This window comes from Primulina huaijiensis, chromosome 17 (genome assembly GCF_012295235.1).
Source record: "Primulina huaijiensis isolate GDHJ02 chromosome 17, ASM1229523v2, whole genome shotgun sequence".
In the NCBI taxonomy this organism is placed as follows: Eukaryota; Viridiplantae; Streptophyta; class Magnoliopsida; order Lamiales; family Gesneriaceae; genus Primulina; species Primulina huaijiensis.
This window is the reverse complement of record NC_133322.1, coordinates 2,630,453-2,650,714: the sequence shown is the minus strand read 5'-3', so window position 1 is coordinate 2,650,714 and position 20,262 is coordinate 2,630,453. Positions and strand designations below refer to the sequence as shown.

Here is a 20,262-nt window from a genome sequence, read left to right as displayed (position 1 = left end):
TATCTCGTTGGTCAATTTTTTGAGAAATTTTCAATTCTACATGATCAATGAAATAATATTAATTTTTATGTTAAATATATTATTTTTCACTGGATCGGATGAGATCAATCTGTCTTATAGATGTAGATATATGAAACTATCTCATATTACACCTACTCATTTTTCAAATATGAAGATTGAGATCTGAAAAGACAAGAAAAAAAAATCAGTGGGGCGAGTTAATTACGTACAAAAAGAAATTGTCCCTACAATGCTATAATGGGGCATTTTATTACATGATAGAGAAAATGTCAACTTGTATATTCGGTCATGCAATCACCTTTATATAAAGCAAATTAGGAGGCCAAAGTCTGCACACACAATCACATTGTAGTAGCAGTCAATAGTACCAACCTAAGGGAATGGAAGGAATCAACACAATGGGTAACAAAATACATCCCCAACAACAAGATCAAGAAGATGACGATGATGAAAAAATGGAAACATTTTTCGCTATTCTAAGAAGGATAAAATTTGCTCAGGCTTATGACAAGGCTAATCGGGTAGCTAAGAAAGCGAAGATCACTCAACCAGCGGTTTGCTTGTCTCTGTTTGGAGGGGGCGAGTTTGGGAAACATGAGTTTATGATGCATTCTGAAGAAACCAAATCAAAAGAGAAGAAAGAAGAATGGAGGGGATTAGATCTCAACCTAAAGTTATAATGAAGTTCAAAATTCAGGCTTCGAATTTGTGATGTAATATGTTAGTCTACTCTATGCTTTTATTACGATAATGGAGAATAATCAATAATCACCTTGGTATGATGAGGAAGCTATCAGAATGACAAATTTGTAAAATCAATTTGTAGTGATTAAGTATAACAAATCGTGTAAGAACTCATGGATTTTGTTTTAGTGGATCATTTGCCTACTTTCAGACAGCTGTTATGGATCCGTCATTAGGCAATTGAATAAACCGACTTTATATAGAATCAAGAGAAGAGTCTCTTTAAGTTTGATACAAATTTTGAAGAAGAATTAACATGTAAACATACTCTAGACTCATTTAAGTTGGAAAAAATACCTCTCATCAAACAATTATGCTCCAACAAATTTTGGCTGTAGTAGGCAGATGGATGAATGGCTAATGACAAGAAATCTTGTCCATCCACCGAAAACATCATGCTAGAACTCTTACTTGGTATTATAATCATTGACAAAAGAACTCAAAGTTCACTTTTGGCACAGAATGATTGGTGGAAAGTATCTTTGAGACTATAAGGGCGTTAGCTGCTTCAGTGTAGTGGACTCCATCCCAACTCACAAACCGGGATTGTTGATCGCAGACCTGATACCCCGGAAAGCCACATGAAACCCTTTTGTCATAGTTGTATGGTGGTCCTCCAGACCCGCAACATGCCATCAATGGACTTGAGAAGCCTATTAAATCAAGGAAAAAATGAATCAGCATAATGGGCTAAAGTAAGTAACCTTTGGTGGTGATGAAATTAGAAAAAATGTTCCAAACACAATTCTCTCGAAAATTTTTATTGCCTCTTTAACGAAAAAAGATGAAAATTTGTTTGTTACCATATGTGCTGGAGTTGGCAATGATATCAAGCTTGATAGAATATAAATCCACATACACTACGGACACATCCTTCATGTCAGATCTTAATTCTTGACATAACTTGCGTAATCCTTCATTGAACAGTTGTGCTACTTCATTATAACTTGAAATGCATCCAAATGAATCGAGTGAATCATTTTGAACTAGAGCAAGTTTTTGGGGTAGACATCCTAATGGCCCAGTGTTATGGACCCAAAATTTTCTGCCTCCTTGATCGTATATTTCCTACAATATTTATCAAGGATGACAAGGACTAAAAGTCACAAGAGATCAACAGTTTGGAATTTTTTTTTTTTTCCCTAACATATCAATGGATTCCAATATTCTCATCAATCAAAATACGAAGTTTTGCATCTTATATGCTGCATATGTTTGCTAATAATAAAAATCAGAAATCCAAATAGAAAAATTTCAAATATTAGGAAAACCGTGAGATATTTACCATGGATCACAATTCTTCCTCACTGTTAGTTAGAGAGATGAACAATGAACTGACCTTAACAGCATTCTCGATTTCTGCCAATACAGATGGAATCTTGTTGAAAACTTGCACATAGGACAAACCCTTAGTGAATGAATCGGCAAAGTCATTTTGTCCGATATCAATGACGTAAAGAGCATCACTGAACCTATCGTTGCCAAGAACACTGTTGACTCCTGAATATAACATGAACATGAGTCTAGTTATCCAGTTAGCATTTTGCTCACTTTCGAGAAAAGAAAAGGTATAGAGAACCTAGAGGAGAAAATAGCACTGCACGAATAGAGTTTGTTGGTTTCCACGAATTTTCATGGGACTCCGGAGAGAAATAATGGCTTTTATGGGGCCATTATTACAGCGTAGAAAGTATACACCAAATATTAGCATATGAATATCGTGTTATCTATTTATTTAAAAGTCAGATAAAAACTTCGATGAAAGTTCAAGAGAGAAATGTGAACAACAAAAGCTTCAAGCATTCAAATTATCTCATCGGTTATTATTGCCATTATTCTCCATTGTCCATTCTTCCATTCTGTTATGCTTGTAGCTCGGTACGGTGCATCCGACCACATAAGAGAAGCTACATTTTTCACGGAAAATTGCCAAATTCCAAAAATCTTCTCTTCTTGGAACTCTATAAAAATTATCTTGCCACGGGTCCACCCCAAGAAAAGTAACAAAAATCTTTCTCCTTAGATATCGCAGTTTAAGTAAATTTACAGACCATAGGCGGGGAAATCACCTGCATCAAGAAGTTCGGCAGAACGAGCCTTAAAATGTGTAAACTGCTTGACCTGAATATTCAGTGCAAAAGGTACATTTTTAGGCAGCGTACAAGACCTTGCTATAGCAAAGTTCGCACCATTCGAAAAGTTGGAACCTAATGAGTCCAGATATGGGCTTAGAAGACTCGTGTTTAGACTCTGACCTGAAAAACAATAAGGCGTCGTCTTCTCAACTATAAAAAAAATGAGACATGAATATCTCTAACAGTCTTGGTAAAATAAATTGAATTGATCTAATCACAAAAACAACACCTGACATTTAAACAGTTACTACGGTACCCAATGAAAATGTGTTTATGAGGTTGCTCTAGGGAGCATCCATGTAAGTTTAACAAAACTAGAGACACCCTGTCATCATAAGATAACCAAAAATGACGCTACCCTCAAAGATATCACAGTTATTCAAACATAAAGCAATGCTCATGTAATTAGATCAAAACTTCTTGCCACTCCAACTAGCAGGAACAACCTCTAACACCTTAAAATCTCGTAATGAACAAAATAAAAGAATTACAGATACAATGTTCCCATGAAAATTTATCTTATATTTGTCATGTTCCCAATAATTTTGCAGAATGTATGGTACGAACAAACTTGTTAAAGAAATATCAAGAAGTAAAATTTTTCCAATCCCTAAAATGCACAACCACCACATGCACGAAGAATCACTCAAAATAATTACTCTTTGGACCACAAGTTCTAACAGAAAGATTATTATCCAAAACTTATCCTTATCCCCAAAGTTAATTCTTCCTGCATCACAGACCATCCCACCCTGCTAGCCATATCGGAATGAAAAACTTTTGTGCCGGTTAAACAATATTTTATTTTGACAATCTTTACGTACACTAAACTTACATAATAAAAAATGTTTATACATTATAATACAAATTAAAAACTTCAATTTCAGACGCCACACTCTGCTTGTCAAGCTACAGTTGGATCATCTTTTTACCGCATCAAAAGACGCAAACAAACAATAATTTATCTACACTACACTATGAAACCCATGCTGTTCGGGGAAAAATATAACAGTAATGCGCACCAGCTGCGAGCGCACATGAGTCAAAAAGAGCGCAAAAGCTAGATACTTTACTTAACTACTACAGATTGTCCAACGTTGTTCTCTTTTCTCAGGCTCACGGAGCACGAGAAGAAAACAAACGACACAGTAGAACGGTAAAACATCGAACCCAAACCGCGAAAATAATAACGAACTGCAATCTATCAAATTTAGTACGTAATAATTAAAAAACACAAAAAAAACACACACAGAGGAAATCGATAATGAGCCGTCCATCTGAAAGCCTGCCCGTAGATTTAGCAAAGAAAGCTCTGCCATTGGGCAAATTGACGGGGAAACCGAGGGCGGCGACGAGCCCACCGGTATCGGAGTTGGAATCGCCGAAATTGAAGATCACAGGAGGCCTAATGCAGTGAGAAAGAAGAGAATGTGGGAGGAGAAGGAAGAAGAAAATGGCGAGGCAGCAGTAATTCATGGTTATTGAAGAGAAGCAGCTAGTAGAATTATGCTTTGATTACTCCCACCGACGTCTGTCTTTCTATTGCATGGTCCCGAAGAATCTTCTATTATTATTGTTGTTATTATTATTCTCTCGTGCGAATATACACTTTATATGGATTGAATGTATGAATAATATAAATTAGAGGATCGCCAATTTATTATTATTAGTTCCGATATAGCCAAAAAATGTAGTTATCCGAATTACTGTGCATGCTCATAGACAGATTCAAGTAGTTGTAGACCGGTATTCCAGTTAGCTCGTAAGCAAGCCCAAATAGCTGGTAGAGAGCAAATTTTGTGGGTTATCCCATACATCATAAACAAACATCATAGTCGTCGGGTTGCTCGACGTAGACAATATGACGTCCAAGTCAGAAAACAATTTAAAGATACTATATGAAAACTAGATATCTTAAGCATAAAATAATCAAAATGTCCCCTTAATAAAGAGAATCATCACTTATTTATATATTTTTTGGAATATATAGCTAACTAGGATATTTATAAATTATTTAGATCTTGATAATAAATTGAATGATTAAATGGATTCATTATCCATCAAGTTCCTTTCCATGGAGTGGCATGAAAAGCGGAAATAAACTTTTTGTTTTCGAATTTTGAAGAATGTATCTAATTGAGTTGATGGTTCAAATTGGTGGTAGAAACACTTTGTAACAAAAATGGTTTAAAGAGCTGCGAGCGGGCATAACAGGCAATTTTGCGAAGGTTTAAAGAGGACACTCTGTTGATATCGAAAATTTTATTGATCCATTCTTCTTCTAACTGGGTTTGATCCATGAAATCTTTGGCTCTTATCTTTAGTTATCGGGCAGATGTGTGTTTTTTTAGCGTTATCGAGCAGAAATTTGATTTTCAGCTGCTATTTTGAAGAATTTCTGCTGCCATCGAGAGGATTGTATTCTCCTTTCACCTCGGATAGTATTTTCTTTTTGGTTTTCCCATTAATGTTCTCTGTTTTCTTGGCTCTCTTTTCCCTGCCTATTTGTGTGTGTTTTCTGGATTGTTATGCTACTGCTCTCCATCTTGTTATATGTCTCTGTATATCTTTTATGTTTTTCATTTTCTCGTTCTTTCTTGATTTTTAGCTTTTGGGCATTTAACAAACCTTTGATTTGAATTACATGTTAATTGGTGACTCTAGCCCCATCTGGCATCTTGTATAACCAGAAGAACAAAAAAAAAGGCTCTCTTTTTTAGCAACAAATTTATAATTTGTGATGTTTGACAAGACCAAGAATTAATAAAACTGTGGGTGCTTATGTCTTGTGATAGCTCCATGAAACCTCACCTTCTTTTTCTCTTGCAGTCATCTTACAACGATGGCGAGATCAACTTCTATTACAATGCTATCTAGACGAGTTTGCTGGCTTATGACAGAAAAAGTTCAGCCTCTCTTCCAAGTACAGCACAATGATGCATTCTCCTAACCAAATCCAAATAACTCCTTTTCCACTTGAATCACCAAAGGACAGGATCATATATAATTCCGCTCACTTTCAGCAAAATGATTCTGCAACTTTAATCCCACATCAAATAGGAGAAAATGTTCCAAGAAAAGATAAGATCACCTTTCTTGTGAAGACGCTCAAGGATCTCAACGACAGTAAAGAAGTTGTGTACAGCACCCTAGATGCTTGGGTTGCATGGGAGAGGAATTTTACAGTTGGGGCTCTGAAGAACGTAAAGTTGATTCTCGAGAAAGATCAGCAATGGTGCAGAAAGTTGCTGATGTGTATGAAATTCTGGGTAAACCTGAAGAGAAGGAACGGATACTAGAGAAGTACAAGGATCTGTTTACTGAGACCGCAAATGAAATGGCCAACAAACACGGCTACTCACCTTCACATAAGAGGAAATCGGGCAAAAATGGGTGATATGGGCTTATATGAGAAATTAGTTTGCACTTCAATTTTATGCAGATACTATAGATTTCAGTTCTCTTCCCCCTACCATTTATTCCAGTTCAATTCCCCGCCCCAGTGATTCTCGACCGGCTGCAGAATGTTCCTTGGCTAATCAAGCAACCAAAACAAGTTATGGGATCCCTATATATTATGTGAGGATCTCACGCCAATTCGATTACTTGGTTTAGGACATAGGAGCTCTATTTCAATCAACTTCAGTGCAAGTTTCTTTTTAGTGCAATAATTGTTTGTATTGGGATTCATATAAGCTTACTATTTATGTATTTCAAATTTTAATAAATAATTTTAGTTTGGTATGTTTATGATTTTGATATTTTATATAGTCAAATTTTAATTTTAATTTGAATTTATTATTAGTTTTTTTTTTTTTTTTTAATAATTTTGATATTTTTAACGAGGATAAATTTCAATTTCAACTCCATAATAATAGGCAAATTTCATGAAATAACGCGGGAAATCTCTCTGCATCTAAGCTTCCTTTGCACGAGCTACAAATCAAGAAGCTCTTTCACCTCCAAAAAAGACAAATATGGAAGCACAAAAGTATACATGCTTGAAGCTGAAGTTACCGATTGATGGAAGCAAACCCGAATCTGTATTCGTAAAGGGTACGTGGAGCCCGACCCGCTTTGACCTTTCCATTACCAATGGACTCGAAGCTTGGACTTGCCACGGTACTCAGATTTGTGGAACGCTTTCAGTAATATTTGGAATCAATTGATTACCAGTAAAATCAGCGTTATATTGGAATTTCTGTTTTTTTTTTTGGGTTTTAAGCTACGGAGGAAGAAGTGCAAGAGAGAGCATCACAGTGGGATCAAACAGTGTCAGATTACGTGGACTTGGCCGAGAGGTATCTTGGATTTCAGCAACCCGGCTCAGTTTACGGGTTCTCAGATGCTGGAAATGGATGCAGAAGGGTTTGTTATTTTATTTATTTATTTTTTTTTAAAAATGGGGAATTGTTTNTAATTTAGTTCTATATGCGAATTTTTAAGCACTAGCGCTTAAAGTTCAAATTTTCAAGATATAAAATCTTGAATTTGAATTTTCTAAGTTTATACGCTTAAATTCGAACTTTGGAATTAAATTCGAGAGTTGTCTTCTAGTTTTGAGTTTTTTAAGCATTTGCGCTTAAGTCCAAGTTTTGCAAGATATAAACTCTTGGAATTCGATTTTTAAGTTTAACGCTTAGAATTCGAAACTAGAAAGTTTGCATACCATCTTGATAGCGTTCTAAACATCTCAAGTTCGTGTGGCTTTGAAATTTGTAGTGCTACTATTTTAAAGTCGTAGTCGTTGTATCTTGGGAAACGAATTGCCAACAACCGTGAGCACCGGCGAGGGGCAATATCGTTTTAAGGAAAAAGAGTCAAACTCTTGCCTCGACTATTTTAACCTAGCCATTTGGTTCACCCACTTCTATCCCGAGATTTCCCAAGACAAACAAAAGAATACCATACCAACAATCTTAAAACGATATTAGAACCAAAATGGCCTCAACAAGTACAACGACTCCAACTGTACATCATGGAGAAAAACCTGAAAAGTTCCATGGTACTGATTTCAAGCGGTGGCAACAAAAAATGCTTTTCTACTTGACCACCTTAGCTTTGGCGAAATTCCTCAAAGAAGATCCGCCTACTCTTGATGAAGGAGAACAAGATACTCAAAAGAGGGCAGCCGTTGATGCATGGAATCATAGTGACTTCCTATGCAAAAACTATATCTTGAATGGACTAGACAATGCACTATACAACGTGTATTGTCAAGTGAAAACGGCAAAAGAATTATGGGAGTCACTTGACAAAAAGTATAGATCTGAGGATGCCGGCTTGAATAAATTCATTGTTGGACGATTCTTGGATTTCAAGATGATTGATTCCAAATCGATCATGGCCCAAGTGCAAGAGTTACAAGTAATTCTGCAAGAAATTCATCCGGAAGGAATGAACCTTAGTGATTCATTTCAAGGGGCGGCCATGATTGAAAAGTTGCCTCCTATGTGGAAAGATTTTAAGAATTATCTCAAGCATAAACGCAAAGAGATGAATCTTGAAGATTTGATTGTGCGCCTAAAAATTGAGGAGGACAACAGGGCATCCGAAAGGAAGGCCGGAAAGAGCAATTTTGAGGCGAGAGCAAATTTGGTGGAACAAAACACTAGCAAGAAGAGAAAGCACCAAGGAAATGGTCCAAAGAAAGGAAAAGCCAAAAAGTTTAAAGACAATTGTTATAATTGTGGCAAGCCTAACCATTTGGCACGAGATTGCCGAGAAAAGAAAGGTAAGCAAAAGAAGTCAAGGGACCAAGTGAACATCACCGAAGAAGAGAAATTGTCAAATAACATGTCGGATCTCATGCTTTCCGCTGTTGTGTTTGAAGCCAATCTAGTGGACAATCCAAAAGAATGGTTCATCGACACCGGAGCAACAAGACATGTTTGTGCCGAAAAGGAAATGTTCTCTACCTATTCCCCGATTAGTGGACGACAACTCTTCATGGGTAACTCTACTACGTCAAAAATCGTGGGACTTGGAAAAGTGGTACTCAAGATGACATCCGGCAAGGAATTAACTCTTATTGATGTGCTACATGTTCCGGACATTCGAAAGAATCTTGTGTCGGGATCAGCACTTGTCAAGGCTGGATTTAGACTAGTGTTTCATTCTAGTAAATTTGTACTAACAAAGAATGATATGTTTGTCGGAAAAGGCTATCTAGAAAAGAGCCTTTTCAAACTAAATGCGATGAATGTACTCCGTAACATTGAAAGCAATAAAAGTACCAATTTTATTTACTTGATTGAGTCGTGTGATTTATGGCATGATCGTTTGGGTCATGTAAGTTATAATTCATTACAAAAGCTAGTAAATTTAAATTTATTGCCTTCAATAGACGTAAACAAAAAACACAAATGTGAAATTTGTGTTGAGGCAAAATTTACAAAGACCTCGTTTCCATCTGTGGAAAGAAATACAACTCCTCTAGAATTAATTCACACCGATTTATGTGATTTGAAGTTTGTGCAAACTAGAGGAGGAAAAAAATATTTCATTACTTTCATTGATGATTGCACAAGGTATTGTTATGTCTATTTGTTACGTAGCAAAGACGAGGCTCTTGAAGTGTTTAAACACTACAAGAATGAGGTTGAAAACCAATTGAATAAACGAATAAAAATTATCCGTAGTGATAGAGGTGGAGAATATGGAGCACCATTTGACGAATTTTGTTGCGAAAGTGGTATTATTCATCAAACTACTGCGCCATATTCACCACAATCAAATGGTATTGCTGAAAGGAAAAATCGCACTCTTAAAGAAATGATGAACGCAATGTTATTGAGTTCAGGATTACCCCAAAACTTGTGGGGGGAAGCAATCCTTTCAGCTAACTACATTCTTAATAAAATACCACACAAAATTAAGGACGAAACTCCTTACGAATTATGGAAAGGCCACAAGCCTTCCTACAAATATTTAAAAGTGTGGGGGTGTTTGGCAAAGGTTGAAGTGCCAAAACCAAAACAAGTAAAAATTGGGCCTAAGACAATAGATTGTATATTTATTGGATATGCAATAAACAGTAGTGCATATCGATTTTTGGTATTTAAATCTGAAATAAACGATGTGCATGATGGAACAATTATTGAATCAAGGAATGATGTATTCTTTGAAACAACATTTCCTTGTAAAGAAAATAAAGAAATAAGTTCTCAAAAAAGGACTTATGAAACTACGAGCGATAAAGTTCAAGAAGAACAACAAGAATCGCGACGTAGTAAGAGGGCTAAAAAAGCAAAGACATTTGGCCCTGATTTTCTAACTTATATGTTGGAAAATGAACCAAGGACAGTTAGTGAAGCACTATCAAGTCCTGAAGCCCTTTTTTGGAAGGAGGCAATGAACAATGAGATATAATCTATATTGCAAAATCATACATGGGAATTGGTTGACCTCCCTCCGGGAAACAAACCATTAGGATGCAAGTGGGTTCTTACAAGGAAATACCAGACCGATGGATCTATTGAAAAATATAAGGCTAGATTAGTAGCCAAAGGATATAGACAAATGGAAGGTCTTGATTATTTTGATACATACTCGCCAGTGACGAGAATAACATCTATTCGAGTATTGATAGCAATTGCATCCTTACACAATCTAGAAATACATCAAATGGATGTGAAAACGGCATTCCTCAATGGGGAACTTGAGGAAGAAATATATATGGAACAACCCGAAGGATATATGGTTCCTGGACAAGAAAAAAAGGTGTGTAGACTCGTTAAGTCATTATATGGGCTTAAACAAGCGCCAAAACAATGGCATGAAAAATTCGACAAAACTATGTTGTCAAATGGCTTCAAAATTAACGAGTGTGATAAATGTATTTACATCAAAGGCACACCTGAAGCATATGTGATAGTATGCTTGTACGTCGATGATATGTTAATTGTGGGAAGCAATATTAATATCATCAAGACTAATAAGAAGATATTAACAAAAAACTTCGATATGAAAGATATGGGAGAAGTAGATGTCATTTAGGGAATAAAAGTCACCAAAACATCAGAAGGACGTGTTTTGACGCAATCTCACTATGTTGAGAAAATATTGGAAAAATATAATGCGAATGATATGTCTTTGATCAAAACACCTGTAGATCCAAGTTTGCATCTTTCTCAAAATAAAGGTGAACTCATATCTCAATTAGAGTATTCGAAGATTATAGGCAGTCTGATGTATCTCATGAACTGCACTCGTCCAGATATTGCTTATGCTGTAAACAAACTCAATAGATTTACAAGTAATCCTGGCAATGATCATTGGAAGGCATTAATAAGGGTACTTAAATATTTAAGATACACCTTAAATTATGGATTACAATATACGAGATATCCCGCGGTCCTAGAAGGTTATAGTGACGCAAATTGGATATCTGACACAAATGATTAAAAATCCACAAGTGGTTACGTATTTACCATTGGTGGTGGGGCTATATCATAGAAGTCTTCTAAGCAAACTTGCATTGCTCGATCCACAATGGAATCGGAATTTATAGCTTTAGATAAAGCTGGAGAAGAAGCTGAGTGGCTTCGAAATTTCTTAGAAGATATCCCTTGTTGGAATAAGCCAGTGTCCTCAATAATAATTCATTGTGATAGTCAATCAGCAATTGGAAGGGCACAAAACACTATATATAATGGTAAGTCTCGACACATACGTCGTAGACATAATACCATACGACAATTGATCTCTAATGGCATTATCTCCATAGATTATGTAAAATCAAAGGAGAATCTAGCGGATCCGCTTACAAAAGGTATACCGAGAGATCAAATGAATTGTCTATCAAGAGGAATGGGATTAAAACCCCAAAATTAAATCTTGTAGTGGATACCCAACCTAGTTGACTGGAGATCCCAAGATCTAGGTTCAAAAGGGACAACTAAATTACGAGATTTGTAGAAACACATGGAGAAATCTCCTACCTATTCCTATGATAAGAGGTGTTGCCCACAAAGGGGTATGAGGCTAGGTTTTACCTTTAATGTTTCCTAAGATATACTAATACGTATATTGGAGTATAGTGGGATACTCTCCTAGGAGATCACCGGCGTAAGTGCAAAGTGTGGCCGCTTCAAATATGAAAAGCACTCGCGAAACCAAGGGGTGTCAATGGCCGAAATGGACCCAACAGTGAGAACATAATGAAATGTTAGAAATGTTATTGTGTGAATATAATTGTCTTGGTTTACACAAAACGGCGAATAGTTCAAGGCATCACGTCCACTAATTGCCAAGTAAATCCGATTATATCTTACTAAGGAAGGTTCAAAGCCAAAAGCTACCTATCCTGATGCAATAATATTTTGCTAGAACGTTAGTTGTCGAGTCAGCATAGTCACATGCATTAATTTTCATTCATGTGGGGGATTATTAGAAAAATGAGTTTTGTACTCATTTGAATCGATAAAATAATTCGAACGAGCTACGTAGCAAACGAAATTATTTCTTGATTATCAATTAGGGTGAATGAGAAATTAATTGAGTTCAAATTTTATCGAATGAAAAGATTGAATCGAAAAGATTATATATATATATATATATTATAATATATTATTATATTGTAATATTATATAATATATATATAATAAAAAAATAAAAAAAATTTATTGAAGTCACACGGCCAATTGGCCGTGTGATTTCGTGAATGTGTCGCCTCTTCACTTTGTCTTGGCCGAATGGCCAAGATGAATGTGATTTTTTTTTATTATGAAATGATGCACCATTTTATGAAGAGACATGACTCTTGGTTCAAGCCTTTTCATCAACTATAAATAGAACCCCTCTCATTTGCATTCAATGCACCTTTTCTTCTTCTCCTTCCTCTCTAATTTAGTTCTATATGCGACTTTTTAAGCACTAGCGCTTAAAGTTCAAATTTTCAAGATATAAAATCTTGAATTTGAATTTTCCAAGTTTATATGCTTAAATTCGAACTTTGGAATTAAATTCGAGAGTTGTCTTCTAGTTTTGAGTTTTTTAAGCATTTGCGCTTAAGTCCAAGTTTTGCAAGATATAAACTCTTGAAATTGGATTTTTAAGTTTAACGCTTAGAATTCGAAACTAGAAAGTTTGCATACCATCTTGATAGCGTTCTAAACATCTCAAGTTCGTGTGGCTTTGAAATTTGTACTGCTACTATTTTAAAGTCGTAGTCGTTGTATCTTGGGAAACGAATTGCCAACAACCGTGAGCACCGGCGCGGGGCAATATCGTTTTAAGGAAAAAGAGTCAAACTCTTGCCTCGACTATTTTAACCTACCCATTTGGTTCACCCATTTCTATCCCGAGATTTCCCAAGACAAACAAAAGAATACCATACCAACAGTTTGTTCTGCGAGTGTTAGGATTAAATTTAAAGCCCTGGTTTTATATTCTTGGCTTTTTCGTAAGAAAAATTGAAGCTTTGTGCAAAACTAAGGGAAAAATTTCCAAGAACACATCATTTGTTTGCTTGTGGTAGAAGAAGAAGAACGGGATAAATACGAAGCAAATTGTGTGTATTATGTGATTATCACTAGCGTTTACTGTTCTATGATCACCGGTGGCGGTGAGTAGAAGGCTAGAAGCCAGTCTTCATATGAGTAAACTTCATTGATCTGAAAATTTTCTAAAAGTGTACGATATTGCTACATTGATTCATTCTTAATCAAAAAATCCCTAGGTAACCAAGACTTGTTTGAGATGTTATGAGAAGACTCTTTATTGGGATAAATTGCATGTACACACATTCTGTAATTTCTGATTGGTTACATACCTCTATAAAAAATTAACGAGTGTTGGATCCGACTGGTGAACTAATTATTTTTGTGATACACATGTGTTTTATGCATTAAATAACTCTGAAATTAGAGTTCTTAGAGCTGAAAATGCCATTTTGAATTGAGTATAGTAATTTGAATATATTTCTCTTCTTCCTCTGTTTCAGCATGATCTCTTTTTGAAGTGTTTGATTTTTTGACATGCACTAAAACAGAAGGAAAAGAAGTATACTCGGGTTTTTATTACGTTCAAAATGGTATTTTCTACTTTGAGAATTCTAATTTCGAGGTAATTTCATAACATAGATGTAATAAAAATACCTTTATCACAAAAAAATTTCGGCAACGGAGATTTCAGCTATCAATTTATTATTTTAGCTGGATTTAACTTCTTGATATTTCATAGGAGGTTATGAACTATTTGACATAACAAAGGGGTTTGTATACAGTTTACCCATCTCTATTATCCTAAGTAATCTTTAAAACTGAAATGTATCGGAAAATTCAATGAAATTGTATCCTGATTTTGGTATGTATTTTACTTCCATTTAGTGCCGTTATCTCCATACGAACAAAGAACACTATTTTCCAAAAGAGTAAGTTTGGCTTAGCCATCTCTGAGAAAATGTGTACATAGCTGAACCCTGGCAAAATTTCTTTTGTTCACTGTTAGGTCGATGGCTGATTTATTCAATTGTGCTATTGATTATCAGATTGCTGAACATTTGGTCTATGTATTTGAATGATCGACTCTTGCTCTTATGTAGAATATATAGTTGAGTTAAATGGATATTCTTTCTTTGTCAGATTGAGGCTTTGCTGTTGTTTCAAATTCCATCAAACAATACTTTCTAGATGTGTATACTTTGTCCCAAGCCTGCCAAGCTAGAGATTGGCAGAATCCGTTAAGTTTCCTGAAAAGCTTCGATCAAATTGGTTGATGTTTACTGTAGCTACACATAATTCAAAATGTGAAGACTTGCATTGAGCGCAACTAACCATTTGTTGGATATGTGCAACTCTTGTGTTGTGTCGACGTGAAACTTGACAGACAGTAGGCAGGAATAACAATTTTGTTCGTAAGTAATTTTACTTGTGACTGCACAAAATACAGTATAATAGACAGTAGGCAGGATTAACAATTTTGTTTGTAATTAATTTTACGTGTGACTGCACAAAATACAAATGAAATTAGGATTCTGGTTGTTAACTGTATAATAACTATGTAGAATGCATGTCAGTTCTATGTAGGAAGTAGCTCTAAAAACTTTCTTAGGTTAGAGTTTAATCTGAGTGCTGTTGGACATTTCTCTTTGAATGTCTAGCTGACCAGTACCAACGTTAAGAAATACATGGTTTGGTAAGCTGATCCATGTTCTCAGGATCCACATATGAACAACAAATTTTTGTAGAGATATATTTAAATTTGGAAGGAAGAATGTGTATTTCATAGGAAAAAGTAGATATGTTATCCTCAGTCTTTCTTTTGATTATATAGCTATCATGGACATTTGAAAAGAGTGGGACGAAGCTGGAATGGCGATGGAAGTGCCAACCTTCAGCTGATAGCAAGAAAATTACAGCAGAAGTCTTGGACTTTCTAATGGATGCCAATATAAGATTGAGTGTAATACAACATGATTGCATTTGTTTGTACTTTCTTGAAACAGTTTGATATATTTCCAGAAATGTGTATTCTCCATGACTCGGTTACTCGACATGAATAGGAGGAAGTAGTATGGAAAACCCAATCCTTTGACAGGCTCAAAGTGGAGGCTGAAAAATGTTTAGCACAAAGTGAGAAATTAAGCAGTGAAAGGTTGGAGTTTGAATCAGAAATCTATGGAAAGGTTTGTTTTCAATCTTGGGAACCCTTCTCTCTGTCACTGATATTTCTTCTCGGATATACATTGGTGGGCTTTATTACTCTTCGATCATGTGTGATCACTTGAAAGTTGAAACCAACATCTTCATATACAGTAGAATGTTATGTTTATATTTTCCTTTCTTTAGACAATAAGTAGAATCTTGTCAGATACTGGTCCTGATTCGGTATGTAACTATTTCCAGTTTGTTCAAGTCTTAAACTCAAAGAAGGTGAAACTCAGAGAACTTCGTGGTCAACTCTCGAAACAGGCTACACCTCGTCAACAGCTAGAAGAGGAAGAAGCATCCACGGACAAAACTGACACTTTTGATGAAGGAAGTGATGAAGAACCAGAGAAGAATGAGGTGAGCTCTTCTAAAGATGTCCAAACTACTGGCTCGCGTGGTCGGAAGAAGAAACAGTAAGCTATTAGATGTTGTTACTCGAGCTCATGTAGTTCTATTGCTGTGTCAACCAAACCAGTTTTTCTTTTGCAACATCTTTTTGTAAAATATGCATCCACATTTTATTTATCCTACCCTCATCCAAAATAATTGCCTCGAAAATTATGGGTGAGAAATAAAAATAGGGATTTTCTTGTGAGGTTATAGAAGTATCAAAAATAGGAAAATTTAACTTTTATCGAAAAGTTTTTTGCCCTGAAGACTCGAATTTCACAAGTTCTGAACGTGTTTGCCATGCACATTTGAATACTTTCGAGGAAAATATAGAAATATTTTCCTTTCTTACTTATAATCTACTACTGAATAAATGTATCATTCTCGGAGATAATCTCACGAGAAAAAGTAATATTTTTGATAAATTCGTGACACAAGTTGACTCATTTCATATTTACGAAAAAAAATAATATTTTTTTATGTAAAAATTAATATTTTTTCATGATTTGAGTTGGACTAGGTATTTGTTTTCCAAAATTGATTTCTGACACGTTTCATAAGAATTTTTGTGTTCACATAAAAAGTAATATTTTTTCCAAATAAAAAGTAATATTTTTTCATGAATTAGATCATGTTTGATTTTCTTCTCGTTAAATTGACTCGTGTGAGAGTCTCATCAGAATTTTTGTGAATTTTGAATATTGGAAAATTTGAATCAAAAGTGAAATGATGCAAGAATGAGATTCATTTAGAATTAATTCGTGATGACCAAAAGAAGCTGAAAAATAAGAATAAATAAATCAATTAATGAGATAATTGATTGCATTAAATGAAGAAATGATGGCTTTTATAAACCTTATTTATAGATATGGGCTCCACCATCCATGAACGGGTCCACCTTATGACCTCACGCAGTATTTTGGGTGAATTTTTCTATTTTTAAATTTTTTTATTATTATTGAGATTTTGATGTAAGTTGTATTTAGTTTGACTAGTTCAGATAGAAAAATAAATATAAAATGCAAAAAAGTTAAAAATTTTGTATTTAATCCCGTTAACCCAATTAGAAAAAAAAAAAAAAAAAAAAAAAAAAAAAAAACAGAACCCATGCATAAACAAACCCCCCACCCACCCCCCCCTTTTTTTTTCTTTCACATTTAATTTTCCTCATTTTTACCTCAACTATAAACAAAATCCAACCCTCTTATATATAAATCACATCTCACCTCTTTATTTATATATATATTTCTAGGTAGCTCCATCATATTTCAACTCATTTTCTCTTGATTTCTTACATGCATGCTAAGCTATATTAAATTTGGGTGCATAATTGTTTCTTGAAATTAAGAAGGAAATGGCCGTGGGAGATTTGTTTCCTTTCTTAAACATGGTTATTGTTCAATTGGGGTATGGGGGAATGAACATTATATCGAAAGTTGTTATGGATTCTGGGATGAACCCTTTCGTCCATGTTGCTTACAGGCAAATCTTTGCCACCATTTCCATTGCCCCCTTTTGCCTTTTTTATGGAGAGGTACGTATCTTATATATGTTTGAGCACCAATGCTACGTTTTTTTTCTAATTTTTATATTCGCGTAACATTAGCGCCAATAATGACTGACATATTGGGAGCGACGAAAGAAATAACTGATTTACTACGAATAAAATTCAAACGAGACAATTCGAATTCGATTCTTGAAATTAATGTCGGGAAAACTTGTGGTATTTGCAAGTATTTTCAGTGGAGTAAGTAAATTAATTAAAGATAATATTATATTAATTTTTATAGTATATTGCTAATTAAGATAATTCTCTACGTTTGTACTTTAATCATTATTAAAATCTTTTTCCAGTCCAATACTTATATGTTATTACTTGTAATTAATCTTGTATTATATTTAGAAAATAGAGTGATTGCTAATTTGATATATTTATGTATATATATATTTAGAGGAAAATATTAGAGAAGATGAAACCCAAACGTCATGGAACTAATGAAGTTGGTAGTGTTACGTTACACATGTTTGTCATGCACATGATTTTATAGTATTGTTTCGTGCTACTTAGTTAGCTGGCCTCTTCATTAATTTTCGTCACGCTGTCTGTTAATCATAAATATTCATTCATAAGTCAAATTATACATTGTCGACTGTTAATTTTATTTGGAAAAATAATTTCTTGGTTTGTTAACTTATCCCATTTCTGGTTCTAATATAATGTTCTAAAATTTCAAACTTTGGTCTATAATATAATAGCTATTTTGGTGTAAATGGTTGAGTAGCGTCGAACAATTGAATACTTTCATGTGTTAGATTAATTGTTTATAGTGTAACATCAACATTTTCGGTATATCATGTGTATCAACTCACTCACAAAATAGGGTTAAATTTTTTTTTAAAAAAATGGAAGTTATTCTATTAAAACCAAATTAATTTTGATATGAACAGGAAAACGAGGCCAAAATTGACAAAATCCATCTTATTCCAAATTTTCTTGTGTTCCATCTTTGGGTAAGTTCTTAATAAATTCTCGGGGAAATAATTTCAATTTGCACCTTTTAATTCACAAATGAATTATCTTAACTAGTCATGAAAATAAGTTAATTACGACATATAAATGTAGGGTTACTGCAGTGAATCAGATCACATATTTTCTTGGACTGAAGTATTCCACCCCGACAATCTCGTGCGCCTTGAACAACATAAACCCCGCAGTCACTTTCCTCTTGGCCGTTCCTTTGGGGTAATACTATTCAACAAAAAAAGCTCCTACTGATAATCTTTTCCATGATTATTATAATAATGTTGACAGATTAGAGAAACTGGGAATGAGAAGCAAGGCGGGGCAGGCCAAAATATGGGGAACCATGATACGTGTGGGCGGTGCGCTGCTACTGTCGTTCTACCAAGGGCAAATGGTGAACATCGGGCAGTCGGGCATTCATTGGAAATACGCAGAGAAAACTGGAACCAAGAATTCCATCGACCATGTCAATTCCAAGGGGCCTATGCTTCTCGTTGCAAGCGCTGTTTCTTGGGCCGTGTGGTTGATCATCCAAGTAATTAACCATGCAATATTCTCCACTACTACGTACTTTAATTTTGTATCAATACGCTATTTTAATCAATGCCGCGCCTACTGATATTTTCAGACAAGACTGAGCAAGCAGTACGTACGTGGCTCCATACTCGAGCTCGGCGTTGATGTTTTTGATGTCGAGCTTTCAGTGTGTGATTGTAGGGTTCTGCTTCAACCATGATTTATCAGCTTGGTCACTCAACCACAGCATCAGGATTGTCTCTACTGTCTATGCGGTATGCAGTGTCTATATCCATATAACATTTCAGTTCGTCTAGTCCTGTTGTATCTTCTGTTTTTTTTTTTTATCTTTTTCTCGTCGAGTCCTGACATGACACTAGACACATGCAGACAACGTTGTATTGATGTCACATCAATACCATGTCCGGACCGGAAGGAAAAACACTAAATTTCCAAAGCACAAACAACACAATTAAAGATCCAATTTAATAATCATGGAAAATCTTATATAATATTGCTAATTGAATTTTGGGCTACTAATATGTTTCAGGGAATAGTGTGGTCAGCGCTGGCATTATGTTTAATGACATGGTGCATAGAAAGGAAAGGGCCTCTGTATGTGTCAGTTTTTAGCCCTTTACTTCTGGTCATGTGGCAATCCTCAGCTGAGCACTAACTTCAAGAACAAAGAGATGAGCTCTCTTCTCCATACTCATCATCATATGGTCATTTCGTGGAAGGAGAAGAAGATCAAGAAAAGTCGACACACAGGGAGACACCAAATTTTGACCTGGAATCGAATGTCGCCGCCACCGTTCGTTCCACGACTTAGTTAGTAATGGGTCCGACGAGATTAGATTATCGATGGGGTTCTCTTAAATTTGTCAAAACTAAAGAGAAACGTACTCGTGTTTCGAATTAATGATATGGACGTCGGAAACATGCATGCATGTGTTCGATTTAATGTTGTTTGATTCATAGAAATAGAAAATCAAAACGAAAACTATGCAAAACCTTCTATAAGTTCTTGATTGTTATAAATATGTATGAAAATTTGAATTTTACGATTATTTATATTTGATTTTTTGTGATTTTAATCATATGTGTTGTCAAATTCAGTATTAATTCGTTTTTTTTAATTTTTTAATTCGTGTTGTCAAATTCAGTATTAATTCGTTTTTTCCTTCAATTTTAATTCTTATATACGTTTTTACGTTTATATGGTATCGACGTAGAGTCAAGTAGAATATCACATTAACCCAAAAATTAAAATTATAGA

The 20,262-nt window shown here is 35.0% G+C and overlaps 2 protein-coding genes and 1 pseudogene across 4 annotated transcripts; 2 read left to right on the top strand and 1 right to left on the bottom strand.

Moving 5' to 3' along the window:
* Window positions 1-945: 945 nt before the first annotated feature.
* On the bottom strand, window positions 946-4,463 carry LOC140963307 (GDSL esterase/lipase At1g09390-like). Its single transcript, XM_073422591.1, has 5 exons — window positions 4,151-4,463; window positions 2,835-3,020; window positions 2,105-2,265; window positions 1,569-1,833; window positions 946-1,418 (listed from the first exon to the last, which is right to left on the bottom strand). Exons 1-5 carry the CDS (start codon window positions 4,374-4,376, stop codon window positions 1,189-1,191), a joined length of 1,068 nt encoding a protein of 355 aa, XP_073278692.1. The 5' UTR covers window positions 4,377-4,463; the 3' UTR covers window positions 946-1,188.
* A 587-nt stretch (window positions 4,464-5,050) lies between these two features.
* LOC140963534 (DNA repair protein XRCC4-like) lies at window positions 5,051-16,236 on the top strand. 3 transcript variants are annotated; one of them, XM_073422894.1, is made up of 7 exons: window positions 5,051-5,128; window positions 5,730-6,169; window positions 6,822-7,022; window positions 7,126-7,268; window positions 15,177-15,305; window positions 15,406-15,528; window positions 15,749-16,231. In XM_073422894.1, exons 2-7 carry the CDS (start codon window positions 6,067-6,069, stop codon window positions 15,968-15,970), a joined length of 921 nt encoding a protein of 306 aa, XP_073278995.1. In that variant the 5' UTR covers window positions 5,051-5,128; window positions 5,730-6,066; the 3' UTR covers window positions 15,971-16,231. The 3 variants fall into 3 exon arrangements, with proteins under 3 accessions (XP_073278995.1, XP_073278996.1, XP_073278994.1); XM_073422893.1 differs by having other exon boundaries at window positions 5,081-6,169; XM_073422895.1 differs by lacking the exon at window positions 15,177-15,305 and having other exon boundaries at window positions 5,079-6,169; window positions 15,749-16,236.
* A 968-nt stretch (window positions 16,237-17,204) lies between these two features.
* Window positions 17,205-19,234, top strand: LOC140962421 (WAT1-related protein At1g09380-like; annotated as a pseudogene).
* Window positions 19,235-20,262: the final 1,028 nt, after the last annotated feature.